The 27,913-nt window shown below is 37.7% G+C and overlaps 1 protein-coding gene across 2 annotated transcripts; it reads right to left on the minus strand.

The window, feature by feature from the left end:
* Positions 1-165: 165 nt before the first annotated feature.
* MFSD1 (major facilitator superfamily domain containing 1) lies at positions 166-27,913 on the minus strand. 2 transcript variants are annotated; one of them, XM_019440431.2, is made up of 16 exons: positions 27,627-27,913; positions 25,316-25,368; positions 23,616-23,728; positions 21,675-21,717; positions 21,300-21,367; positions 19,662-19,770; positions 14,183-14,285; positions 11,899-11,997; positions 11,338-11,449; positions 9,947-10,003; positions 9,458-9,614; positions 7,928-8,025; positions 7,229-7,341; positions 5,073-5,120; positions 3,828-3,885; positions 166-2,519 (listed from the first exon to the last, which is right to left on the minus strand). In XM_019440431.2, exons 1-16 carry the CDS (start codon positions 27,796-27,798, stop codon positions 2,516-2,518), a joined length of 1,407 nt encoding a protein of 468 aa, XP_019295976.1. In that variant the 5' UTR covers positions 27,799-27,913; the 3' UTR covers positions 166-2,515. The 2 variants fall into 2 exon arrangements, with proteins under 2 accessions (XP_019295976.1, XP_053759654.1); XM_053903679.1 differs by lacking the exon at positions 166-2,519 and having other exon boundaries at positions 3,824-3,885.

Here is a 27,913-nt window from a genome sequence, read left to right on the forward strand (position 1 = left end):
TATTATATAATGTTTATTGTTGAAAAATTAGAAAACATAAATAAGCCAAAACAAAGTCATCACCCAGAGACATTTACATACATATCCTTCAGACACGTTTGTGTGTTTTTACAAAAATAGCAGCACTCTGAATCTTCACATAATAATGCCATCATTCCATGTCAATGCTCTCCAATGAAACCATTTAATGACTACTTTAATATTTCACTTTAAGCACATGATACCAAGTACTTAACAAAACTTCTATTCTTATAAACACGGGTGGTTTCCTATTTTAGGCTATTATAAGCAATCTTGCAATGAAAATACTTTCTTAAAAGACATTTATGTGTGTACTTGTCTAATGGTTTCCTTGGGATAAATTATTAGAAATGAAATTGCTAAGCCAAAAGGCACAGAGCCCATCACCATCCTTTTCAGGTCTTTTTATTCATATTGCCAACTTATCCTCCAAAAAGGTTATTCCACTTTACTCTCCTTTTTATTTATGCATCATTCAAAAAATATTTATTTTGTGCTTACTTTGTGCTAGGCACTATTGACACAATCGTAATTAACATAATAGACATAGTCCCTGCCCTCATGGAGCTTACAATCTAAAGGAAGAGGTAGATAACAAAACCCACACTATCACAAATTCTTCATTATAAGCTGAGGTAAGCTAAGAAGGAAAAAGCACAGGGCTTTTCAAAGATCACAGAAATTTTAGAAGAACTTGATATAACCTAAAGGGCCTGGAAGAGTTTCCACAGGAAGAATGGTTCTGAGCTGGGGCTAAGGTTTTCTGTTGTGAATGAGGTGAAACCAGCCTGTGGAGAATTTTGAGTTAAATATTCTAGTCAGAGGGAGAAGCATGGACAAGGCCGCTGAAAAGGGGAGGAACACGACCCATTTAAAAAAATGTAATTAAGCAGCTAACTGTGGCTGAGGCACAGAGGTGGTGGAAAGAGTAAGGCAGAGGCTGGACCACACAAACCCTCCAGCAACAGTAGCAGCTGGCTTCCTCCACTCTCACCAACTGGTAAAGCCAACATTCAATAATCCGGGCTAGAACAGTCACAGGGCAATCAAAACCTAAAGAACTCACAACTGAATAATGACACAATAAACGGTAAATCAGAAAAATTGATGTAAATAAAACTTAACTTGAATCAGGAATGCATTTTCAATGTGTTCCAGAACTTTCAAGCATACAATGTCATATATTTCAAATAATATAATTAGCTAAATATGACAGTTTAATAGTTGTCTAAAATATCTGCATGCTCCTGAAAAGCAAATCACATGAAAAATTTCTTGACTTTAACATATAATATGCTAAGACTAAGTCAATTAAAAAGTTTTTAAGTTTGTCAAAGAAATTTTATAACCATATTTAATCCGAAATATATAAATGTGATTTAAAGTCCTACTCTGGAGAAAAAGGTGCTCCACTGACTTATAAAGACTTTAATTAAGCAAATTTTCTTTATTCCAACTTAGATCTTTTTTTTTAGTTTGTTTATTTATTTGTTTGTTTATTTATTTTTTAAGAGAGAGTGAGAGAGAGAGCACAACCTGGGGAAGGAGGGAGAGAAGCAGAGACAGAATCCCAAGCAGGTTCCACACCATCAGCACAGAGCCTGATATGGGGCTTGAACTCACAAACTGAGTACGTGACCTGAGCCAAAATCAAGAGTCAAGATACTTAACGGACTGAGCCACCCCAGAGCCCCTCCAACTTAGACTTTCTTATAGAGATCATCTTCCAAATAATCAACAGTTAAAATCAGTGTTTTAATATTTTTTAAACAATCAAGTTTTAAAAGACATCAAGTATTCTTTTTGCAGTGTTTTAATCCATGTAGATATGCATAATTTCAAGGATACTGCTTAGTAATTAATTAGATTGTAAGAAAAAACTCTAGCACAAAATTACATCTCTAAGTGATCAGGGTCCTGAGTAATGGAGATACAAAGAAGTTCAAAAGGGTCACTGCTCATCAACCTCTCATAACTAAAGAGAGCAGAATTCAATCTGCTATTTGTGAAAATGAAAAGACTGCATAAAAAATATCTTTCAAATATTCCCTATCAAAATAGGGAATGCCTATGAACATGCCATTGTTTATTCTGTATAAAATATCCCTTCTACCCTTCAAAAGCCTTTTTTTTTTTTTTGCTTTAAGATTTAAAGATGCTTCTTCTGAAAATTATCTCAATACAAGATCCAAGTTTTCCACTATTTACTGTCCTCACTAAAGTTCACCTGTATATACCAGAGAAACTTTCTAAACCTCACTGTTGATTAGCCCATTCCAAAGTAGAATTCTTCAGCAATACACAATTCATAAGACAGAGGCCAAAATAGTCATCACAAATATACTTTGAATTAGGTATTTTTGAAATATAAATATAAAAACCTTCCACACCATTATTTTTCCTAATGATTAATCTCTAGATTTAAAAAAAAAAATAGAAGTTTTCAAACCAATGATGTGTGCAGCCCATCTCACGACACAGTCATTTAAGCTTCTCATCTGCAAAACACAATGCAGTAAGTTATCAAAAAGGAGAGGGAAAACACAGGAGGTCTCAACTGGTTTACAAAATAAAAACCATAAGCATTACAAAACATGTAGTGCCAAATATTGAAGGCTGCACACTTTGCTGAATATCTCTTAACTCCTCTTGATTTTAAAAGTAACATAAGATCAATGTAGAAAATCTGGAAAATATGGATAAAGGAAAATGTATGCCTGTAACCTTACCATTCAAATGGAATTGTTAGTATTTGGGGTTTTTCCTTTCAGTATTTCTTCTATCATATACAAGTAAGTAAGTAAGAAATACACATGCCTGCATACTTTTTCTTTAACAAAACTGGATATTATGTTTTCATTTTAATCTTTTGCCTACTTAACATGTGGTAGGGTAGGTATCTCTGACTTGGTGCAGAGACGGAAAAAAAAGTCATCCTGACTTTTAAATTCTTTCTAAAACATGATTTTAACAACATATTATATGGATGTGTCATAATTTATTTAACCATTTCCCTACCTTGGGACATTCATGTTCTTTCCAACTGTTTGATATAACAAACAAGACTGTCATAAAGACATTTAAAACCTGTAATAGTTTTGATTATTTTCTCAAGATGTATTTCAAGAAGTAGAATTACTATGTTAAAAGGGAATTTGAAATGGCCAAGAATCACCTCCTTAAAAGACAGCTTTGTTCTACAAGATTTTAAGCTATACAAAATTCACAAAACTTACAATTACATGGCATATGTTTATAAGTACATTTTTTAAATCATAAAAATTTTAATATCTAAAAAATCAGAAATTATAGTAACAGGAAATAGAATCAGTTATGTTTTAGCATACACTTGTGGAAAAAATTAATTTAACTTAAACACCACACTATATACTTAATCTGTTCCAAATGAGTCAGAAGACATAGAATGTTAGTAGCAGAAGATGAAAAATTATCTCAACTAGTTAAGAAAAAGACAACATCAGAGAGAATGGAAGGGTAAGCCCAGAGCTTAGGACAAAGACCTTTCCTCCAATAAATGACAAATACTGCAAGTCTTTCTCTCTCTCTCTCAGAAAGCAATTTAAAGCCCAATTCTTCTTATCCCCCTTCATTTTAACCCTTGACATCGACCCTATTTAAATTTCCTGAACAAGTAAGAATTTTGTTACACTAGTTCCACAGGTAATTTCTAGCTCTCAAATCTCAAGAAGACTAATTTCTTAAAAGTCCAAACCTCATACTTTGAAATAAAATGCTAACGTTTGAGATTTGCAAAAGAAAGACAACTTTTCTCTTTTAATACTTACTCAGCATGAGAAAGTTTTACTTCTTCCCTTTGTCTTGCAGAATAATTTAGGTTCCCCCCTAAAACACAAATAAGCACAGAACCTTTTCTATAAAACTACTAAAATTAAAATTCAAACATTCACACACATTCACACACACACACACACACACACACACCCCCCACATTTACATTGGTATACCTTAAAGTAACACAAAAGACTACAGAAGATGAGAAAGAAATAGTTCATCTCCTGGAACCTTCCCAAGGGGGGGCAGGGGCGGAATGTACTTTAAGAATCTTTATATGATACAAATACAAATAATCACTGTATAATGTGAGCTTTGTTTTTTTTTGTTTTTGTTTTTTTTTTTTTTTTGAGCTTTGTTTTTTTTAAGCTTGGACTTACATATTTCATTACATCTTGTTAACTGGGACATTATATTAATATTCAATAATAGTGAAAACTAAGAGAAACTAAAGGAAATGACCTAAAATAATTTCATTAGCAAGTACACACATTTTTCTAGGTACATAACAACCTTTCAGGGCAAGCAAGTTAGAAAAAGTAATAAAGGTAACATCAAAATCTTATAAAAAACAAAGAAAATGGGGTGCCTGGGTGGCTCAGTCAGTTAAGCGTACAACTTCGGCTTAGGTCATGATCTCAAGGTTCGTGAGTTCCAGCCCTGCATTGGGCTCTATGCTGACAGCTCCTGCCTGGAGCCTGCTTTGGATTCTGTCTCCCTCTCTCTGTCCCTCCCCCGCTCACTCTCTCTCACTCTCTCTCCAAAATAAATAAACATTAAAAAAATTTTTAAAAAGAAGTACAAATGCATGTAGAAGATACAGCAAAAGAAAAATTGTGTAACACCTCATTCTGTATCAAACACTTTCAACCTTAAAATGCAAACTGTAGCTATAAATATGTGTACTTTTTTAAAATATGAGACAATAACACAATAATGGCTTTAAGTTACTTTAAAAATGCCATACTTTTTTTATGCTAACATAAAAAAGAACATCTAAAATGTTGTATTACAAAACTTAAACTGGCCAGAAAGAAAACGACAACAATTTTAATAAATCTGAAGTTCCAGAACACATAATTATATGTTAAATAATGAATTGTGTTTCTATCACTATGAATGGAATGTCATTATTACATAACTAAAGCACTGGGCTCTAAAGAGGCATGTAGACAATCCAGTGACCCCACAAGATGATCCACGGTGGTTTAAGAAGAAAATGTCTGAATTCTACTTACCTCGAGCACGATTCACCACATAGAGTAAGACCACAGATAAAAGTGACACTGAAAGTGGAAAAAACACAGGTCCTTAAAAAACATGTACTTCTTCCCAATGATTCCTATGTAATCATAATTACAAAGTAAAACTTAGAGAAATCTTTACTGACCGGCATTTAAAAATACAAACGCTACTGGGGTACCTGGGTGGCTCAGTCAGTTAAGCGTCGGACTCTTAATTTCAGCTCAGGTCATGATCTCAAGGTCATAATATTAAGCACATATTGGTGCTGAGATTCTTTCTCTCCCTCTCCCCTCCCCCCATACTCCCTACCCCATACATGCATTCATACTCTCTCTCAAAAAAATAATAAAAAAAAAAAACACTATTCACATTAGTTTTCAAAAATCACTAAAAATTATTTACACACCATTTTTTCCCATGGGCTACATGAGACCAGGCATGGCAGGCCAGAAACAAAGAAGCTGAGACAGAAGGGGCTGATCTACCCACGGATCATCCCTGTAGCTCTTTCCTCTCCCTTTTAAGTGGTAGTCCTTCCTTACACTTCCAAAAAGTCCTGCCAGCACCCTACTTATCTTTTTACAGAGAACCAAACAGAAGTAATCCTTCTAGTCTGAAAACATCATATCCATTTTACAAATTCACCAAACATGAGAACGTGGTCATTTGAATCCCAGAAGCCCAGAGCCAGGGAAAACCTCAGAAAGTCAGGACTTGGCTTTTTACCTTAACAGGTGAGGCACACTTAGTTTACTTTAAGTTAATATGGCAACAAAAACATTTTTAAATGGCATGGTGTCAGGTTTGAGAATCAAATATATGTGGAATTGTGGACTGAAATTAAACCACATGTTGCAGCATCAAAAACAGACAAAAATACTTTCATTACCTAGTTGTGAATTCTGTATCATCTACTTTTTAAAAACAAATAATACATTTTTAAAATATGATGTGCTTACTCTAAGAGTATGAGATAATATAATATAGTCAGGCTTTGCATAACAATTATCTACAAATACCACATTTCAAGTATAAATTGTCTTTAATCCCTGTAAATGAGGTCTGATAAAAATCATCACTAGGGTTTGCCAATTAAACACATGTTAAAGCATAATGGATGGATAAAGAAGATGTGGTTTATATATACAATGGAATACTACTTGGCAATGAGAAAGAATGAAATCATGCCATTTGCAGTAATGTGGATGGAACTGGAGGGTGTTATGCTAAGTGAAATAAGTCAGTCAGAAAAAGACAGATACCATATGTTTTCACTCATATGTGGATCTTGAGAAACTTAACAGTAGACCATGGTGGGGGGTGGTAAGGGGAAAAAAAAGTTACAATCAGAGAGGGAGGGAGGCAAACCATAAGAGACTCTTAAATACTGAGAACAAACTGAACGTTGATGGGAGTGGGGGAGAGGGGAAAGTGGGTGATGGGCATTGAGGAGGGCACCTGTTGGGATGAGCACTGGGTGTTGTATGGAAACCAATCTGACAATAAATTATATTAAAAAAAACAAATGTCATGATGAAAAAAATAAATAAAGCATAATAGACAACTTGGTATGTTATATAAGAACTTTTTTCAGGTAAATACAACTATATGTATGGTGAAGCCTACCACAGGAAAAATACTAGTTTATTTTTGTAGTTTTCAACAGTTTCCTAGTATTTCCTATTTTTAACGAATAAATCATTACAGGTAAAAATTAAATTATAAGACTAAGAATAAAAGCAATTAAAAGCTGCCTAATGAATAAACCATGAGCACTCACACCTAAATCATACCAAATTCTATACACTCACACCAGGAACATACCTGGCACCCTTTAAATGGTTCCACTTCAAAGAGGATAATGTTTCCTAAAAACTGTATTTAAAACAGAATATGAAGCAAATTCCACTACTACTTTTAAAAATAGGCATCTCCTTAAAAAATGCTTGGGAATCCTCATAGAACTAGAAAACCACTGGCTGGAAAACTTCGATGTACAAACTAAGAAATAGGCAAATCTGAGAGGTACATATTAGGGATTTGGTTTAAAAGAGGGAAAATGAGAACAATAACAACAAAAACCTAAAATTATAAATAAAACATTCTGCTACACTTTATAAGAAACTAAATGTTGCCACATCACACTTACAAGAAACACAGGCAATGAAGAAAACTTCTAAAAACAAATATCCCCGAGTATCCAATATCATGCCAGCAATAATGGAAATGATCGCCAACCCAAGATTCTGAATGGACTGCATGCTACAATTCAAGAAATATAAAAACACATTTCAATTTAGAAAGTCTTCACACACAGAATAACAATTCACTTTAAACATTAGTATCTATGTTAGTGTCAAAAGATGTTTTCAACCAGGAACGACCTGATTAGAATTGTTTTTTATCCCATGACTGTTTCTGCTACTAGATGTTATGCTCAAAGGTAAGGGAGCCTGTCTTATTAAGTGAAGTATGAACTCAATACTTTCCTGCTGAATGAAAGAAAGAGCTAAGTGAATACCAACACGGGTGAAGTTTCCCCCTTCTGCCTTTTGGGCCAGAGACCAGGCCTCAATTTCTCACTCAGAAGGCCTCAGGTAAACAGGCAGCCAATGTCAATGTCAGAAATCACTTCTAATGGGTTAGCTTAACTCCAGCTTTCTTGTGGAGGCTTGGAGCATTTCTGTTGCCACAAAATCACCCATAGATTAAACCAACTTCTCCAGTGATTTCCAGGTTCAGAGCTGTCCCAGAAGCCTGAAGGTGACTGGATTCAGGAGACGTAGAGTTTTATATACGATAATTAAATTTATACAGCAGAGAGAGACATTATGGTGCAAACACTTACAAGCCATATGCGGTTCCTAGCTGATGTTCAGGAACTACAAACGCCACCATTGGCCACAATGCACAGGCAAGTAACGAATAGGAGATTCCCAGGAGACACTGTAGAAAGCAATACCAAAAAGGAAAAAAGCTTAACATTAACCAAAAGGTGATTTTCCTTTGATGCAGATTAGCTAGAGTGACATAAGAGCAAATATATCAACATTCATACAAAATTTATTGCAATTATGCTAAAATTCACATTTGATACACACACACACACACACACACACACACACACACACACACACAGAGTCTTAACCATTTTATATTACATACCTATATAACTGACTGGGCCCAGGGTACAATTAAGGAGTAAATAAGAAAATAAAGGTAAATTGCAAAAAATTATTACCAATGTTTCAGGGAAGCTAATTTTCCAGTACTGATTAATTACGAATTAAGCAATCAAGGCAACATCACACCAACAATCCATTATCTTACCTCTGGGTAACCAACACCTAACTGAACAGCATGGCAGAGAACTATCTATCACCTAATGCAGACTTTTCTTTAGTTAAAAAGAAACCTTATGATTTAAGTTTAAATAAGATCATCTAAACCTATCATACTGGCAAAGATTAAAACATGGCCAGCACCTAACATGGCTAGGATACTAAAAAACACACACATTTGTGTATTATTGGTAAAGCTATAAGTGGGTAAAAACTTTTTAGATAAGTTTAACGATGTCTATCAAGATGTTACATACACAAATCCTCTGTTACAGCATTTCAACTTCCAAGAATCTGTCCTATGGAAATCTCACTAAGTGTGCAAACATATACACTCATTAAGCCTGTGGTCTTTAAAATGACATTCTGGGGTGCATGCGTGGCTCAGTTGGTTAAGTGTCCAACTTCAGCTCAGGTCATGATCTCACAGTTCATGGGTTCAAGCTCCGCATCAGGCTCTGTGCTGACAGCTCAGAGCCTGAAGCCTGCTTCGGATTCTGTGTCTCCCTCTCTCTCTGCCCCTCCTATGCTCATGCTCTGTCTCTGTCTCTCAATAATAAATAAAAGTTAAAAAAAAAAGTTTAAAAATGACATTCTAAAGAACAATAACAAAAATCTGATGAATTCGTTGTCACTTTTTAACCTTCTAGGAGTTAAGGACAAAAGAATGCAAAATCATGAATCCTGGGCTGATAGGTTTTTTGTATGTTTCTTTGTTTTTTTGCCACCTATGATGAAAGTACAGAAAAATAAATGAAACTAATATGCATTTTGGCTTTTATAAGACTACTTTATTTCAAATTCAATTTCAGCATTGAGATTACTGTTAAATAAGCCAAATAAATTAAAAATACCTTATGCATTAATAATTAATATTTACTTTAAAAATAGTTATTTTGTAGAAATTAAAATCAAGGCATGTTTTTTCTCACTGTCACAAGCTCTGCTATCAGAAGAGCTGAGTGTGGCTCCGGACCTGCACTCTACAGAGTCTTCCCTAAAGCCCTGATCCCCACAAACATCAACAATGATATTACCATAGCAATCCAAGGATTCCACAGTGTGAAGGCCAGCAAGATGTGGGCAGCAAGAGTGGTAACCACTGCACACAAAACCCAGATGATGTTCTTCCCTGTTTTATCCACCAGGAGCCCAAATATTGGGGACATCGGAGCTGATATGACATACACAATACTGTCCAGAGAATATAAAAGATATTTAATGAAATATATCACATCCAGAAAGTCCCTAAAATCACTAGACAAAGCAAATCCTAGCTCATTTTATTTAGCATTCTTCTAAAATGGTCATCAACAAACAGAAATTTAAAGATATAAAGGGTGGTCCAAGATTTCTTTGGTTTTCCATTAATGCAAAGATGGCCTCTCAGGATCAAGTACCAATATAATCTTGGTTTCACACTATGGATGTTAAGTCGCATGTCTTTTTTATCTATTAGGACATTTGGTTATAATTATAGACCCATACTAAACACACAATAAGCACTTACAGAATTAATGAAATACCTGTTAACAGCACTTGCTGCCTGGGGAGAAAATCCAAATTTCTCTGTAAAGAAAACTCTAAAATAAAAGAGAGAGAGAGAGAAATAAGCACTTTAGAGTGAACTATTGTTTATAATAATTAAACTAAATAAAAACTCAAGTTTAGTCAACTTTTCCTTCTTGATACTACTTTCCCATCTTACTTAACATTCATCTTCAAGCAACTGGAGCTAAAGCTTTAGTATTTATATAAATACTTCACTAACTAAATAAAATATATTGATGTCAATTTTTTTCATTTTATTTTATTTACTTCCTTTTTCTAAGTGTATTTATTTATTTTGAGAGAGAGAGAGAACCAGTGGAGGAGGGGCAGAGAAAGAGGGGGAGACAGAGGATCCGAAGCAGGTTCTGTGCTCACAGTAGAGAACTCACGAACTGCGAGATCATGATCTGAGCCGAAGTCAGATACTTAACTGACTGAGCCACACAGGCGCTCCATTTTGTTTTCATTATTTTTATTTGAAAAAATGTTTTTAATGTTTATTTTATTTTTGAGAGAGAGAGACAGAGCATGAGCTGGGGAGGGGCAGAAGAGAGGGAGACACATAATCCAAAGTAGGCTCCAGGCTCTGAGCTGTCAGCACAGAGCCTAATGCAGGGCTCAAACCCACAGACTTAGAGATCATGACCTGAGCAGGAGTAGGATGCTTAACCGACTGAGCCACCCAGGAGCCCCCAATTTTTTTCACTTTAAAAATACAGCAAACAGTATACATAAGTTTTCAGAAAATCAACTGTATTACTACATGATATTAAGAGTGCTTCTTTCCCTTAAAGTAGGACCGGATAGGTTCTTTGCAAAATAATGTATGTGACTTTGTGTCAAAGTCACATAGTCTGAATTTAAAGGTTCTGATTACAAAGACACTCAGTATATATACACTCATACACTGCTCTGTTTAAGCAGCTGCCAATGGAAAGGGAGAGCCAGGTGACAGAGCAAAAAAGGATGATTTTGAACCCTGGCATAATTATAATCCTAGCAAATGGAAATGTGCCCAGGCACAATGAGCCAAAGTACTGTTTCCATTTCCAAGAAAAAGCTTCCAAACAAAGGAATAAAGAGGAAATAAAAAAGAATGCTAGTCCAATATAAAGCATTAAAATAAAGCTGTATTATGAATCAAAAACTATCATTAAGTATTTCATCAAAAAAAATAAAACTATTAAGCCAAATACTAAATCTTAAAGCGAAGAAAATCAGTTGTATGCCAGGATGTAAAACAATTCCTGTGTAAATATAAACTGTAACTGGAAAAGCAAGATTCATAGCTAAAAAAATTACATTTATGTGATTAAATTCTCATTATAATTTAGCCAACAAAAATGGAATCCTAGAGAATACTCACTTCCCAAGTCCAATGAAAGGGAAGACTGCCACATAATAGCAGACACAGATGATAAATATCAGCCACAGGGGTAAGGAGAAGTCCTTTACATCAGTTAACTTAATAACTTCACCTTAAAAAGAAAGGGAAGAAACTATCAGCATAATTTTGCATATCTAGGTCAAGATTATTTTTCTTTTATCATGTGATTAACCTTTACCATTCAGTTTACAAAATACTTTTCTCAGTAAATTACTGGAACATAGTTTCTGGGAAAACTTAAAAAGACATTAGAAAAAGCAAAATCTAAGATTAGTGTCTACTTTCCTGCTCCCCTTCAAGAACACTCATCATTTTGCATTTAAATACAAGAATGTAAATGCTGTCAATGCTTAAGGGGAAAAAAATGTACCCCAAAATTTAGACAAGTAGAAATACGTTGGGAAATAAAAGATTAAAAGAAAAAAAACATGTATTAAGCCTCACTGGGATATAACACTACATTAGGAACTTATCTCATTGTAAATTATCCTCAAAGGTGTGCAATTCCCAAAGCTCCACTTTTCTTGCGTTTAGACCTACCTGTTTTTCCTTGTTCTTTATGAAGGATTCGTTCTGCTCTCTGATCCAAGTAAGCGAGAACCAAGGCACAGATTAGTGAAAGAACACATGTTATACCTCCTATAATAGAAAAAATTTAAAAAAAAAATTTTTTTTGACGTTTATTTATTTTTGAGACAGAGAGAGACAGAGCATGAACAGGGGAGGGGCAGAGAGAGAGGGAGACACAGAACCGGAAACAGGCTCCAGGCTCTGAGCCATTAGCCCAGAGCCTGACGTGGGGCTCGAACTCACGGACTGCGAGATCATGACCCAAGCTGAAGTCGGACGTTCAACCGACTAAGCCACCCAGGCGCCCCAGAAAAAATTTTTTAAAAGACGTTTTTAAAAGAGAATCAGACTGAAGGTTCCCAAGAGGCAGCACCTTACCTAACAGCAGAAAACTTAGCAACTAAAAGGGATAGCATCTAGACACATACAAGAAAATCCTACAAGTACTAAATCAGGACAAAAGAAAAGGAATAGCATGTGGTAAGAACTCAACAAACAATAGTCACTCTTACTAATATTATTTCCCAATAGAAGGTTGGAGACTAGAAGGAAAAGCCTAGAACATACTAGTCTAGGCTTATAAAGCAGAATACAGACTTAAGAAAGTGGATGACCAACTAGCAAATCAGTACTAATTCCTTAACTCAGTCTAAGCACTGATTATTGACAGATGCCAGAGGGAAAAAATTATAAAAGCAAAGTCTGATTCTGTGATCATCTCATCTTCCTCTAGATTCCTTCTCAAGTCTGTAACCCTTGATCCTACCTCTGGCAGCCCAAAGGGCCCAACCTCCCCACAGCACAGTTCACCCAGGCTCTCTTTCCTTTGCATACTCAGCATCACTTGCTAATGCTAATCTTATATTATTTAAGCAAATCAGGATAAAGACTGAATAAAGTTTATACTTCTCAAGATTTTTAAAAAGATCAGTAAAATAAATGAATCTTTAGTTTCATAATGTGGTCTAGCTGAAAATTGCTAAAATGAGAGTCAGTAGACATGGGTTCTACTTCTGCCACTAACAAGCTGAATGATCTTCAACACAGAACTTAATCTCTCAGAGCTTCAACTTCTATTTGTAAAATCAGAGGCTTTGACTTGATGGCACTGATCTTTCCTGGCTTAAAATTTTTTAAAATTCTCATATTCTCCATTGTGGAGAGGACTAGAAGGAATCCTAAAGAGCATCTGAGAGTAAAAAAGAAGTTTTATTCTTTTTATTTTTATTTATTTATTTATTTTTTAAATATATGAAATTTATTGTCAAATTGGTTTCCATACAACGCCCAGTGCTCATCCCAAAAAATGCCCTCTTCAACACCCATCACCCACCCTCCCCTCCTTCCCACCCCCCATCAAAAAAAGAAGTTTTAAATAAAGCATGGGATTTGGGAATGCAGGGAGGAAAAGAGGAATCCCTAGGTATAAGCTGCATGTCCAAGATTTCCTCTCCAATGCCCTCTTTCTACCAAGCTATTATCAAGGAATTATAAGGAATAAAAGATGGCACAGAATGTTCACCTCACCATCCCACAAGTCTTTGTAGGGCTCTGAAAGTGGACCTCTTACCCATCACTGGGCTCAGTTACAAAAATCTGCTGCTCAGAGAAAAAGCACAGGTGGTAATTCCAGAAGGCCTCATATGTTTCCCAGTGACCCACCAAGCAACCAGCATAACCCAAGCCTTAGCTAACGGAACTTAGGGCCAGAAGGGACCTACACAGCTTTGGTCAAACACTTGCAATTTTACAGAAAAGAAAGCTGAGACACAAAGTTTAACTTCCTTGTCCAAAATGACAGAACTAGTTAGAGGCAGGACTAGAACCCAGACTCCTGACTCCCAACTTAGTAGACTTCCCACCATATGATATTACCTCTGACTTCTATAAAATCTTAGCTCTATGGGTATACAATTGAATTTGATCAAAAGGAAGTAATTATCTCTCTGCTACAGACTAGTAACACCTTACAAGCATAAAGTCTCTGTTTTCAGAGTTTTCAGACACACTCTCTTATTTGCTCAGCATGACAACATTAAAGTAGACAAGGTGGGACAAGATCCCCATTTTAAGTAAATGGAAAGGGTGAAGGATTCACTATTTCTAATTAGGTCCAAGAACCAGGGAACTGTTCAGGTAAAACTATAACCAAAGTGGCCTATCCCTGATGCCAGTGTTCTTCCCTCTCTGCCACAGTACTTCCTATGACATGCTTTCAGAAGAGACAAAACGTGGGACACCAGGATCCACTCACCAATCAGAAGTGTGACCCCAAGGGTTGTGTGACCAGCAGAACCCAACGAAGCTTCAACCTTAGAATACAGCCATCCCATGAGGTTCATGTTTACTGTACTTCCCTGAAAGAAAAGGAAAAAATACGTAATTTTCACTTGTATATACTCTGCCTTATTCCAAAAGGATGTGAGGTGGCTAGGAGAAACAGATAAAACAGGATTCAGATTAAATAAGAGATAGATTTTTTTTTTAAACACTACTAGGAAAAAACTAACAAACTAAGATAAAGCCACAGATAAGATTACTGCACACAAAAAAATGCCAGTTTATAGAAAATGCTAGTATGGAAAACAACACAATGCTAGAATTTCCTAGCAGCCAAAGCAAAAATGAAACACAGTGAGTGACAAAATTCATACGGTACCTATGAATAAAATAAACTTTAGCTCAGAAAAAGCACAGCTTTTACTGATATTGACATCTAAAAAAAAAAAAAAAAATCATCCTGTCCATAAGAAGACAGTAAAGGTTACAGAAATATAAAAATATAGAAAATATCACCTTCATTCACTTCTTCATTCAGCAATCACTGGGCCCTGATTGAACCAGTCACTACTCTAGATATTGCAAATATAATAAAGAGTAAAACAGAAAAATCTCCAGCTCTCATAAAGCTTAGACTTCAGTGGGGTAGAAGAGGAAAATATGAAGTATATTAAATTGTGAAAAGTACTTCTAAAAATAAGGAAAAAATACAGCAGGGAAGGAGAACAGAAATCTCACTGAGTAAAACTCGAGTTTTTTTTTTTTTCCTTTGAGTAAAAACTTGAAGGAAGCTAGCTATCAGGTGAACTGGGAGGGACAGCACATTCAGGCAGAAGGAATAGCCAGTAAGTGCACATGGCATGCTCAAGGAACAGTAGGAAGGGCAGAGACTGGAACAGTGTAAGTGAACAAGAAAGAAAATGAGATGAGATCCCTGGAGAGGAAATGGTGGGGAGACAGGCTATAGGTTATAATATGGACTTTTGGCTTTTATTCTGTGTGAGATGGGAAGCCACTGGGGTTTTGGGTAGAGAAGTGGCAGGATTCCATACGTTTTAACAGACTTGCCCTGGCTGTTGTATTCAAAAGAGACTACAAGGGGTGATGAAGGCAGAAGTAAGGACAGGCATTAGAGGGCTAGTGCAATAATCCAGAATGGAGATGAAGGGTCTTGGGACTAGGATGTCTAGCAGTGGGTATCATAAGAAGTGGTCAGAAAATAGATGAATTTTGATGGTAAAGCTATTCAGGTTTGCTATTGGAAAATGTGTGTTGAAGGGCAAGGAGTAAGTTAATATAATATCTAAGGTTTTGACTGAGCAACTGGAAGAAAAGAGTTGCTCATAACTGAGGATGAGAAAACTACAGCATAAGCTGGTTTGGGGGATAACTGGTAGAAAAGCAACAGCTGGGTTTGGCCATGTCAGGTCTGACATGCCTACTAGATATCTAAATGGAAATGTCAAGTAGGAAGTTGCATATAGGGGTGTGGAATTCAGGGGAAAGACCTGGACAAGTGATATAAATTCAGGAGCAAAGACATGCTATTTAAAAGTTCAAAACTAGGCCAACCATAAGAGACTCTTAAATACAGAGAATAAACTGAGGGTTGATGGAGGGGTGGGAGAGAGGGGAAAATGGGTGATGGGTACTGAGGAGGGCACTTGTTGGGATGAAGCACTATTGTATGTAAGTGATGAATTACAGGAATCTACCCCCAAAACCAAGAGCACACTGTACACACTGTATGTTAGCCAATTTGACAGATTATATTAAAAATAATAATAAATAAATAAAATGGTAAATAAATGCTATTGTTTGTATTTTAAAAAAAAAGTTAAAAACTACATAAGATCACCAAGGAGGTGTCAAAAGAAAAGAGAAGATGTCCAATAACCAAGCCCTGGGGCACTCCCACATTTACAAGTTGAGAAGACTGAGATGGAACCAGCAAAACATGCAGGAGTAGATAGTAAGGCAAGAGGGAAACTATGCAGTGTCCTGGAACCCAAGAGAAGAAATCAAGGTAAGGGGAATGTTAACTGTTTTAAATGCTGTTAATAGGTCAGACACTGAAGACAGAGAAATGAATATGTCCTCAACAATATTCTCACAGCAAACACAATAGCAAATTTCATATGGCTATTCATTTCCTTTTAATTTTTTTTAAAGTTTATTTATCTTGAGAAGGGGGGGGCAAGGCACAAGCGGGGGAGGGGCAGAGAGGGAGAGAGAAAACCCCAAGTAGGGTCTGCTCTGTCAGCACAGAGCCCCACATAGGGCTCAAACTCACGAACCGAGAGACCCAAGATCAAGATAGGATGCTCACCCAGGTGCCCTACACATGGCTACTTCTTACAGAATGCTAGCTTATGGCATTACTCAAATGAGCAAGAACGTATAAATGGGGCATAGGTATAAAACTGGAAACTTTCCTAGAATTATAGTAGAAAATAAAAGCTTCTCGAAGATAGGGATGTCACCTTAATAATCCTTTAATTCTAAAATGCTTAACACGACATGGCTTAGCAAGTACTCAATAAATATTTGTTGAAATAATGAGTTTAAAAGTAACACATTACAAATGAACATCAAAAGGGTGCTGGACTCCCAACCCCCAGTAAGAGATAAATAATAAAAATGAAAAGTCCACGGCCTGAAGGTGTAATGGTAACAGATCAAGTGTCCAAAACCAGACAAACTCAGCTCAGGCTACAGAAAAGGAGAAGTAAAGCCAGAACCTCTCTGACCATTCTGAATATGCACAAGGACAAGGGAAGTGCAAAAACACCGAAACTCCATCTACCCCTACAGTTCTGTAATGGAATCCTTTGGTCTCATGCATCTCACAAGGACCCTAAGCGCAGAAATCAGGTCAAAGCTGAGCCATTCTGGCTGAAGAAGAGGTGGCTGCTTGAGGTCTGGCTTGCTCCACCTCTTCCTCAGGTCCTCCCATTACTCCAATAACCCCCACCCTGCATCCTAGAAGCCCCTAAGATTCCTATCTAGAAACTGGGGGCTCCTCAGAATGCAGCTGGGAAAAGACTGCAGCTGAGTGGACTGCACAGAAAAGAACCTGAAGATCACTAGTAATCACACTGGTATCACAAAGACTGCATCTTACATCCTTGACAAGTTATTAGACAACAAGACCCACAAACTGCCACAGACATGTCTTGACTTGCACAAGATACATAATGAAGTACTCAGAATATCCTTGTGGATATTGTCTAAATATGGGAAACCACACTAAGTAAAATTACAAATTAAAGTAATATTTAGGTGTTTCTAATCAATTTGATAAAATGACTTTTTAAAATTTTTTTAATGTTTTATTTATTTTTGAGAGTGGGAGCAGGGAGGGACAGAGAGAGAGGGGAATAGAAGATCCGAAGCAGGCTCTGCGCTGAGAGCAGCAAGCCCGGTGCGAGGCTGGAACTCACAAATCGTGAGATCATGACCTGAGCCAATGTCAGACGCTCAATCAACTGAGCCACCCAGATGCCCCTAAAATGACTTTTTTTAATGTAATAATAGTCTGTACTATCAAAGCTGTAATAAAAAGGATCCTTCCATATCCCATAAATGGGGATGTAAATATCGCTGGAAGGATAATATGAGAATATGTCCTAACAAACCCTAACAAATCCTCTAGACTCAATTTCATTCCTAGCAACCTAGTCTCAGGAAACAATCAGAGATGCAGGCAAGTTTTATGCAATGTCACACAACAACTGCACTGTTGACAGTGGTGAAAAATTAGAACTGCATGCACAAAATCACAAAAATGTTCTATAGATTACACATACGTGTCATATACTTCATATAATGAAGCAGTACATTAAAAACTTTTTGTATACTCGATTTCTTCTTTTCTAAGAATATATTACAAGCATTTTCATGCCATTTTTGGAACCTTGGTCTTTTGAACCTTGATTTTCAATGGCAATGATTTTTTTAAAAAACCTCCATTCATAGGAGTTTATGAGGGAAAAAAACCTAACAGGGTTTGGGACTGCCAAACACCTTACAGGTTGCACTAATAAAAGTATAACGTTTCCCATCAAACCAAACCTGAAACACCACAAACATTTCCAGGTTTCAAATGCTGGGAAAAGTATGACCACCTGCAGTAAGCCCAGGCAGGCGGGAGCACCATGGTCAGGGAGCTGAAACCCATGTCATGTGGCTTAGACAAGCACAGGAAATGAGCACGTCTGATCAAGAACTTAAGAGCTGTCTTTACAAGAAAGGTCTGGTGCACAGTAGAGGAAATAAACATTAACTGGAGGCCAAAAGTGGGAGCAATCAGAAAAAACTTGTGGAGGCAGATTTCATCTCTACATGAGATTGAACTTTATAAAGTTAACTGAAGTAGATGAGCTGCCCTATCATACAGCGAGCTTCCAATCACTGGAAATGTGCAAGGAGAGTCTGGATGACCATATGTGAAGACTTTCATAGCAGGGATGCCAAAGGTAGGCAAAGAAATTAGATAACAAAACCTGTAAGATCCCTCCCAATGCTCAGATTCTTTGAACTAATGAAAACAAAATTAGTCTTTTTACACTGTTTTCTAAGTGAAATAAGGTTAGAAATGCCTTAATTAAAGGAAGGTAAATGCTATACTGTAGTCTAGAGAAATACAGAAAAAATCAATACCTAATTTATCAAGCAAAAACATACTTCATCCTGTTATTTTTAAGAGATAACTACAGGGGCACCTGGGTGGCTCAGCTGATTAAGCATCGACTTCAGCTCAGGTCATGATCTCGCAGTTTGTGAGTTTGAGCCCCCCGGCGGGCTCTGTGCTGACAGCTCAGAGCCTGGAGCCTACTTCGGATTCTGTGTCTCTGTCTCTCTCTGCCCCTCCGCTACTTGCACTCTATCTCTCTCTCAAAAATAAATAAACACTGGGGAGCCTGGGTGGCTCAGTCGGTTGAGCATCCAACTTCGGCTCAGGTCATGATCTCGAGGTCCGTGAGTTCGAGCCCCCATCCGGCTCTGTGCTGACAGCTCGAAGCCTGGAGCCTGCTTTGGATTCTGTGTCTCCCTCTCTCTATGCCCTCCCCCACTCATGCTATGTCTCTCTCTCTCTGTCAAAAATAAATAAACATTAAAAATAAATAAACATTAAAAAAATTTTTAAGTGTTTTTTTTTAATGTTTATTTTTAAGAGAGACAGACAGAACGTGAGTGGGGGGTGGGCAGACAGAGAGGGAGACACAGAATCCAAAGCAGGCTCCAAGCTCTGAGCTGTCAGTACAGAGCCCAACGTGGGGCTCAAACTCATGAACTGTGAGATCATGACACGGGCTGAAGTCGGATGCTTAATCGATTGAGCCATCCAAGTGCCCCTAAAAAAAAAAAAAAAAAAAACCAAATTTTTATGAGATAACTACAAGATTAAATCCCTTGCTTCGCATTTGGCTTCATTAGTTTGTCATACTTACAATTCTAGCCATGCTAAGTTGGAGTCCAAACACCAAGTTTAATTCTTTGCCTTTAAACCAACTCACAGCATATGTATTTTGGGCAACTGCTAAGGACTCCCCACCAATCCTAAAAATGAGGAAAGGAAGAAAAGTCACAGCTTTTACGGAAATACCACAATGAACAATCCAAGTTTAAATTTTTGAAAACCCTGCTAATAAAAGATGGGATCTACATTCCCACTCCTGAATCTAGGTGAGCTTGAGACGGCTTCAAGCAACGTAATATGGTGGAAATGGTGCTGTGTTCTCAAAGGTGACATCTGCCTTTTCACTCATTCACACTTGGAGGCCCCGAACCACCTGGTGTGAAGTCCAACTACCCTCAGTACGCCATGCTATAAGAAAGCCAAGCCACACAGAGAGGCCACACTTAGGCACTCCATCCAGCAGTGCTAGTCTTCAGGTCATCCCAATGCCAGAACTAGACATATAAGTCAACAAGATTTCAGATGGTTCCAGCCCCCAACTTTACATGAATGTTTCAAGCTGAGGCTCCAGACATCAGGTGCATAGACAAGCCATCTATGCTGTATCCTGCCCAAATCCACAACGTGATCCACAACGTTCACAAGCACATTGTAATTGCTGTATGACACTGGTAAATTTGGGGGAATGTGGTATGCTGCAATAACAACCATGACCTGTAATAAAATATCCACCTATGCTATACAAAATGCCTATGTGGGAAGAGTGGTTCATACTTTGTGGAAACACAAAAATTCATTTTTCAGGCCAATCGCTTCCATATTCGACATTTTCCTATTTCCTGGGTTTTAAGTTTCCTTTCTGTAAGTTCTACATATTGACCACGCCCCCTCTAGGCTTTCAGTTAGGAGATTCTCCTCCATATCCTAATACTGACTCCTCGCTCTGTCCTAATCCAAAATTTTCCCTCTCTCTTCTACTAATCCAAATCCTATACTGATGCCAAAACATACTTCATGTCTGAGGCCATTTCTGACCACATTTCCATCTCTGAATCCCTTTCTTTTTTCATATACATTTTGTTTCCTTCTCTCTCACTTAGAGCACTTTGTCTACATATGGAATTGCCACATTAGTCTACATGTCTCCAGTACTTCTAAAAGCTTAAATAAGTTATGTCATTTGCATCCTCAGGGCAGGAAGCCCAAGGCTGGACTCAGAATGGAGTTACTGAACAGACACTGAAATTCATGAAGAATAATCAATCTATTGGTATTTTGCCCATTCAAGCCTCTTTAACAGGTTTCAAAAGGACCTACACATTACCCACTAAGAAACAGCAAAATCACCAACCTACAAATTGATGGTCTATACTTTTCTAAATGAGGTTTAAATCAGTCTTCAATACAACAAAAAACAAAACATTCAGCAAAAATATCATTTCTAGAGAACTATTTAATATTCAAACCCCAGAGTTAACAATGACCACTCAAAATTGTTGCTTAGTTTAAAGGAAAAGTAAACAGTCTTGTGTATATGTAGTTAGATTTCGAGGATTTGAGGTAATTCTCCAGAAGAGACAATAATAGATTTTTGTAAATCTTCAATAAATTGATAGGTGAACACTAAAACTATAATATATTAGAATGAATGAAATTATATATAACTTACCCAAACACAAACCTTCCAAATTCCATCAGCCAAAAAGCATTAAATATTCCACCCAGAGCAAAAACTACCTATAACGTAGAATATAACGTAGAATCAATGAAAAAGTGAATTTCAAGTATTCAAGAGAAATAAGTAACTTACAATGAATAACAACTTCTATAATGGTTTTAACATCCCTTCTCAGTAAATACGTGAAATTTAGATATTAATGTTCCTCTAGCTCAAGGCTTAAAATGGACCAGGTATTATGCCACATGAGCATTTCTGGACCCTGCTTAATTAAGCCAGGCATTCAATAAACACATTTTTGCTGGTAGAATTAGACAAGAAGTCACTGTTAAATAAATAATCAATGAATGTTTTGGATTTTCTTACCTGTCCAATGCAAACAAAGCAGCTAAAAATAATGGTGCCCCATCTGTTAGAGACAGAGAGAAAGAGAATGAATTAAGAGTATGTCACCAAGTCCTTCAGTAATAATTCACTTCAGTTTTCTTTACCCCCATACATTTCCTCCAAGGAAAGAAAAACAAAGTGCTGGTCTGCCTCTTAAGTCAGCAGCTTCCCCGGCTAAATACTAATCTACAGAAGTCTTGACTTCTAAGGAGACTCCAGAAGTTTTAGCAATGGCATATGTTAGTTTAAACCATTTTCATCTCTTAAACAAACAAAACTTGTTAAATAATCTTTAAGAAGTTCCCAGGGTTCCCACTTAAAAATGGACATTCTTTACAAAATTACTACTAATAGTTTAAATTTATTCCAAGATTAAGTAATTTTAAGTGGTTACAATTCCTGATAACTAAAACTATTTTTATTTTGTTTCCTGTTTGTGTTTTGTTTTGTTCTTTTAGTATAGTTTGACCCAGTGTTATATGACTTTCAGGTATACAACACAGTGATTTCACAAGTTTATACATATGCTACGTTCACCACAAATATAGCTACCATCTATCACCATACATCGCTATTACAATACCATTGCCTATATACCCTATGGTGTGCCTTTTATTCCTGTAACTTATTCCCTCCATAATTAGAAGGCTTTATCTCCCACTCCCTTTAAGCCATTGTGGCCAACCCTCCATCCCCCTCCCCTCTGGCAACTATCAGTTTGTTTTCTGTTTAGGTAAGATTTTGCTTTTTGTTTGTTTATTTATTTGTCAGTCTTTTTTTCTAGATTCCACGAGTGAAATCATATGGTATTTGTCCTTCTCTGTCTGATTTATTCCACTTAGTATAACTATTTTTAAAAGGACAAATACCAGCTAAGTTAATACAATTACAAATCAGCCTACTTACACATTCTACACTTTGAATATCTGATTAATGTTTCCCCAGAGTAATAAAACACCAGTATTATAACAGTCCCTAAAGATCCTATGAGGAAATCATACTTCTGAAACTCAAGTCCCTCTCAATCTACTGAATGTTCTCTAGCACTGGAAAACTTGCTATGGTCCCAATGTAATTCATGGTCCCTCATCAACCTTGACCAAGCAAAGTCTTCATCATAATAAGTAGAATCTGTCCCCCTGAAGTTTCATGCTAATTCCATCCCTTTACCAAGCAAAATAAATTTAATTTCTCCTTTATACTTAATCTTTCAAAATTTTTAAGTCCCCAAGTCTAAACACTTTTAGTCTCTTCAATCCTTTCCCATCAGATATGATTGGAAGATCCTTCATCATTTTCCACTCTGCCTCCTGAAAATATTCCCAGACTACATCCCCCTTAAAGTCTCCACTAACAATACATACATAATCCTAAGGATGAAAAGTGACAAAGCTTATTATGTTATTCCTTCCTCAGCCACAGAAGTGGCCACAAAAATTTCAGTGCCCAAAGGCAGAAAGAGAAAATATCACTGGGACTGGGAGAGGCAAATACTACGTATGAGCCAAATGCCATACATGTATCTCTTTCAATCCTCATAACCACCCTGTAAAGCAGGAATTATTACCCATACTTTACAAATGAAGAACCTAAAGCTCAGGAAGCCAGGACAGCTCACAATAAGAAGTTGAGCAAGTGGCAGCAATGGGATTCAGACCTTGGTTTGCCTGGTCCCAAGTGAGGACATAATTTACACTTTTAGATAACTGAGTTACCATATTCCATTAGTAGCATTACTAGTCCCAACCTTAACTGAAATACCAACCAAATTTCAAAAGTCAATTCCAGGGACATAAAAAAAAAAATCATAAAATCATAGTCGGTACAGAATTTTATTCATTTCTTCCTAGAAATATTTTAACTAGTTCTGTGTTTTCCTAATAATATTTTACCCACAGGTGAGATGTTTTTCAAGCTTACCGTATTCCAAATACTCGGTCTATCAAAAAGCCACCAAAAAAACACAAAACTACATTGGGCCAAGAATACCAGGCATACAGCAGCATGAATTTCGTGGTATTCACCTGCATATCCTATATGAAAAGAAAATAAAACTATGTTTTTCCAAACAGTTAAGTTTAGCAACAAATCAAAACATTATTTTTGTGTAGGGCAGGCGTTTCTTAATCATTCGTAGTCACTAACTGCTTTGAGAAGCTCATGTCTGCTACGGCCCCTGCCTCAGAAAAAATGGTCACACGTGGGCTCCCTGGGAACTTCCTGGGTCCACATGCCTTTTCAGAGGCTTCATGGTGTCCAGGGTCAATTAGATCCCCCATTACTGGGACCACCTCCATCTGCATTTGCCTGTATCTTCTACACTCTTATTCCCATGATACTATCTGCATTGGTGCCCCCACCAACACATGGAAAAAAATTACCTTAACCTATCCATACCCCTTCCAACCAACTCCTATCTTCTTTCCCTTTCATTCTAGAATGTGAGGGGCAAATCTATTTCTTCCTGTCCAAAGGCAGAAATCTAAATACACAAGAAAATAGGGGCTCCTGGGTGGCTCAGTCAGTTAAATGCCCGATTCTTGGTTTCAGCTCAGGTCATTATCTCACAGTTTGTGAATTCGAGCCCCATATCAGGCTCTGTGCTGACAGCGTGGAGCCTGCTTGGGATTCTCTCTCTCCCCTTCTCTCTGCCCCTCCCCTGCTCTCCCTCTCTCAAAATAAATAAGTAAATTTAAAAAAATTAAATACACAAGAAAAGGGAAATATCAAATGTGTTTTTACAAAACCAGACTAAAAATACTGACATGCAGAATCCTCTGCAATCAGCATCCACATTTAAAAAATGAAAGAACCAGGCGCCTGGGTGGTTTGGTCGGTTAAGTGTCCGACTCTTCGTTTCAGCTGGAGTCATGATCCCATGGTTTGTGAGTTCCAGACCCACATCAGCCTCTGTGCTGACAGGGTGGAGCGTACTTGGGATTCTCTCTCTCCTTCTCTCTCTGCCCCTCCCCTGCTCTCTCTCTCTCTCAAAATAAATAAATTTTTTAAAAAATATATGAAAGAACAGGGGCACCTGGGTGGCTCAGCTGGCTAAGCATCCAACTTCAGCTCAGATCATGATCTCACAGCTCATGAGTTCCAGCCCCATGTCAGGCTCTATGCTGACAGCTCAGAGCCTGGAGCCTGCTTCAGATTCTGTATCTCCCTCTCTCTCTCTCTGCCTCCCCCCACTCTGTCTCTCTCTCTCTCAAAAATAAATATTAAAGAAAAAATTTTTTAAATGAAAGAATAACAAAGACATATTTAAGAAAGTAAAAAGTTATTGCTACCAAATCATTTGCCATTCAGATGATTATGCAACTGGAAAGTGAAATGCAAACAAAAATCTGCTAATACTTTTTGGCATTTCTATGGAAATAGCACTTAATTATTTATTTAAAGTATAAAACAATATCAAGCGACAAGTGCTATAAATGAAGTCTTTGTGGCCACTCATTCCAACTCAGGAACACTCCTTGCTACATATGGATTTGACTACAGATGTTAACATGGACTCAATGGACAATGTTTCAGACTAGGCAATCTGAGACCTGACCATGCCTCAACAACTATACTTATTCCAAAGCCAAGGAAAGAAACGAGGTGAAAAGTCAACTTACCCGTTTGACTTGAGTCTGAAGAGCAGCAGGATTATCATAGCAAAAATAGCTGCCTAGAATAAAAAACGACAAATGTTTCATAGGTGATAATACTGCCCATACAGAAGTTTCAAGCTGCAAATACTACTCAAATGGTGATTTTCAATGTTTATATGAGGGGCTTAAGGATTAACACTCTGGACCACTTCCTTTCCACTAATATTTTTTAAGTTATAGCCAAACAATGCAGAGAAAACATGCCAAAACATTTGCAAATTACTTATGTGCATATATAGCAAATATTGGGACCTTAGATTAAGAAGTTAATCGGGGCACCTGGGTGGCTCAGTCGGTTAAGCGTCCGACTTCGGCTCAGGTCACGATCTCACGGTATGTGAGTTTGAGCCCCGCATCAGGCTCTGTGCTGACTGCTCAGAGCCTGGAGCCTGTTTCAGATTCTGTGTCTCCCTCTCTCTCTGACCCTCCCCCGTTCATGCTCTCTCTCTGTCTCAAAAATAAATAAACGTTAAAAAAAAAAAAAAGAAGTTAACAACTAATTGTTCTTCCATTTTACTATTATCATGCTCCATGTCTATTTTTTTTTAGCATTTTCATGAAGCAGCTATATTTTCCATATTTAAAGCTACCAAAACACACACACAGTATCTAACAAACATCCTCAGCAGTTTCCTAACAATGCTACCTGAGTTCACCACTTACCATGAGAGCACAGGAATGGAGTTTAACTACTCTGTTTGTTTGAAGTAAGAATCTAACTCTGCAAACAGAATACCCAAGATCAAATAATTTAGTGAATACAGCACCAGGATTGAAGAAGAAACAGAGTTCTAAAAGATTAAATTAAAACATGATGATAATGTCTGTATGGATATGAAAGAAGTGTAGAGAGGTTTGATATACATGCACTCAGATTTAAAGTAATATACCTAGGGGCATTTGGGTGGCTCAGTCAGTTAAGCATCCGACTCTTGATTTCAGCTCAGGTCATGATCTCATGGTTCTTGAGTTTAAGCACCGCACCCAGCTCTGTGCTGGTGGTGTGGAGCCTGCTTGGGATTCTCTCTCTCCCATCTTTCTCTCCCTACCTCTACCCCACTTTCTCTTTCAAAATAAATAAACTTAAAAAATAAAAATAAAGTAATATAACTAACAGATTTTTAATGGGATACAAGATAATAGTGAGTTCACTTCTTCACTTTCTAGAAGTACACATTAGAAGCTACCAGTTCAAAAGAAAGCAAATTATCAGTATAAAGATATGAATCTGGCTTCTGAAACCAGGCAGTTAACCATAATTTACCAAAAATAATCTGTCTGCTTGAGTGGGGCAATTCTAAGTGTTTTGTATTGTTCTTCTTTTTGGTTTCTAAACCCAGCAAGTTGTGATTCCTGCTTTAACTGCGATAAAGGATACCAGTGTCATGCTTTAAAGCTTTGATGGGCATCATCCTTCCACAAAGTGTGGGGAGAGGGGTGAACAGAGTTACAAGGAAACTAAGGCCAAACCATCCTTCATGCCTGTTTACTATTCCAGCAGCAGCATTAAGCTATCCACCATAATAATGTTCTAAACCTGTCAATGACACCAGTTTTAGCCAATCCCTCCGCAAAACACATTATTACTTCCGTACCAAGCTGACATTAGAATGCTACGGAATACATCAGTTGCTGGAATACAAGATGTTTTAAAAATTATCTTAAGAAACTGCTTTCAGAGTCTTCAGATATCGTAACTGAAACCAAATACCGCCAAGACTACCACACACAAATCTACTCCAGTAGGATTACTTCACTAGTGGCAGAGCGGAAGACTAACCACACATCTACTCACTGAAGCTATCACCCAGACACACTCCTACATGTTACCCAAAGACGGTGAGAAACAAACAATAGACTGCTAACGTATTATTTATTTAAAAGGCGGGTGGTGGGTGCTTACGGGTGGGTAAATCTTTTTGAATCCCTTCTTAACAAAAAGTATAACGACAGAAGCTTGGACGACATAGGGATTCCTTCACATCTATGGCCCCAGGAGGCGAGCTGCTAGCCTCTGGGACTTCTTGCAAAGCAAAAGAGTGGGTCAAAACTCGCCCAGCTCAGTCCCGACTCCCACCAGCCAGATGCCGAAGAGCTGGCAACATCCACAGGCCTGAATTCGGTTGCGAACGGGGGGAGGGAGGGGCGCGAAAGGAAGCCAGAAGCTGCTCTGAGGCCGTGTGGCGGCTGTCAGCTCAGGGCGGATCTCCGGGCTCCGAGTGAAAATCGGAAATTTGTTGATTATCAGCCCCACCCTACCCAGCCAGAGGCTCACCGAAGCCTAGGAAGCACATCAGCAACAGCACCAAAAGCCGGTGCGCCAGGCGACTGGGGTCGCAAAGGGCCGGCAGCGCCCGGGGGACAGCGGGGACGGCCGAGGCACCTCTGCCAGCCTCACTGGGGCTGCCTTCCAGCAGCGCCCGCGCTTCCTCATCGTCCTCTCCCATGGAACCGGGGAAATATCGACGCTAGAGTGGTAACTCCGAGATAAAGCTCCGCGGCCAAAAGCCCAGTGAAGAATGTGCTCACTGTGATAGCTCACGTGACACCGCGGCAGGTCAC

The sequence above is a fragment of the Panthera pardus genome, unplaced genomic scaffold (genome assembly GCF_024362965.1).
Source record: "Panthera pardus isolate Hobbes unplaced genomic scaffold, ASM2436296v1 HiC_scaffold_16, whole genome shotgun sequence".
Classification (NCBI taxonomy): Eukaryota; Metazoa; Chordata; class Mammalia; order Carnivora; family Felidae; genus Panthera; species Panthera pardus.

What these genes read in the sequence shown, in the direction of transcription:
- MFSD1 (XM_019440431.2), bottom strand. Translation starts at nt 27,798, where the DNA reads ATGGGAGAGGACGATGAGGAAGCGCGGGCGCTGCTGGAAGGCAGCCCC. An exon ending in GACCGAGTATTTGGAATACG is followed by an intron (nt 21,718 to 23,615) that starts GTAAGCTTGAAA and finishes TGTCTCTAACAG; the next exon opens with ATGGGGCACCATTATTTTTA. An exon ending in TGGGGTCACACTTCTGATTG is followed by an intron (nt 11,998 to 14,182) that starts GTGAGTGGATCC and finishes TTTCTATTATAG; the next exon opens with GAGGTATAACATGTGTTCTT.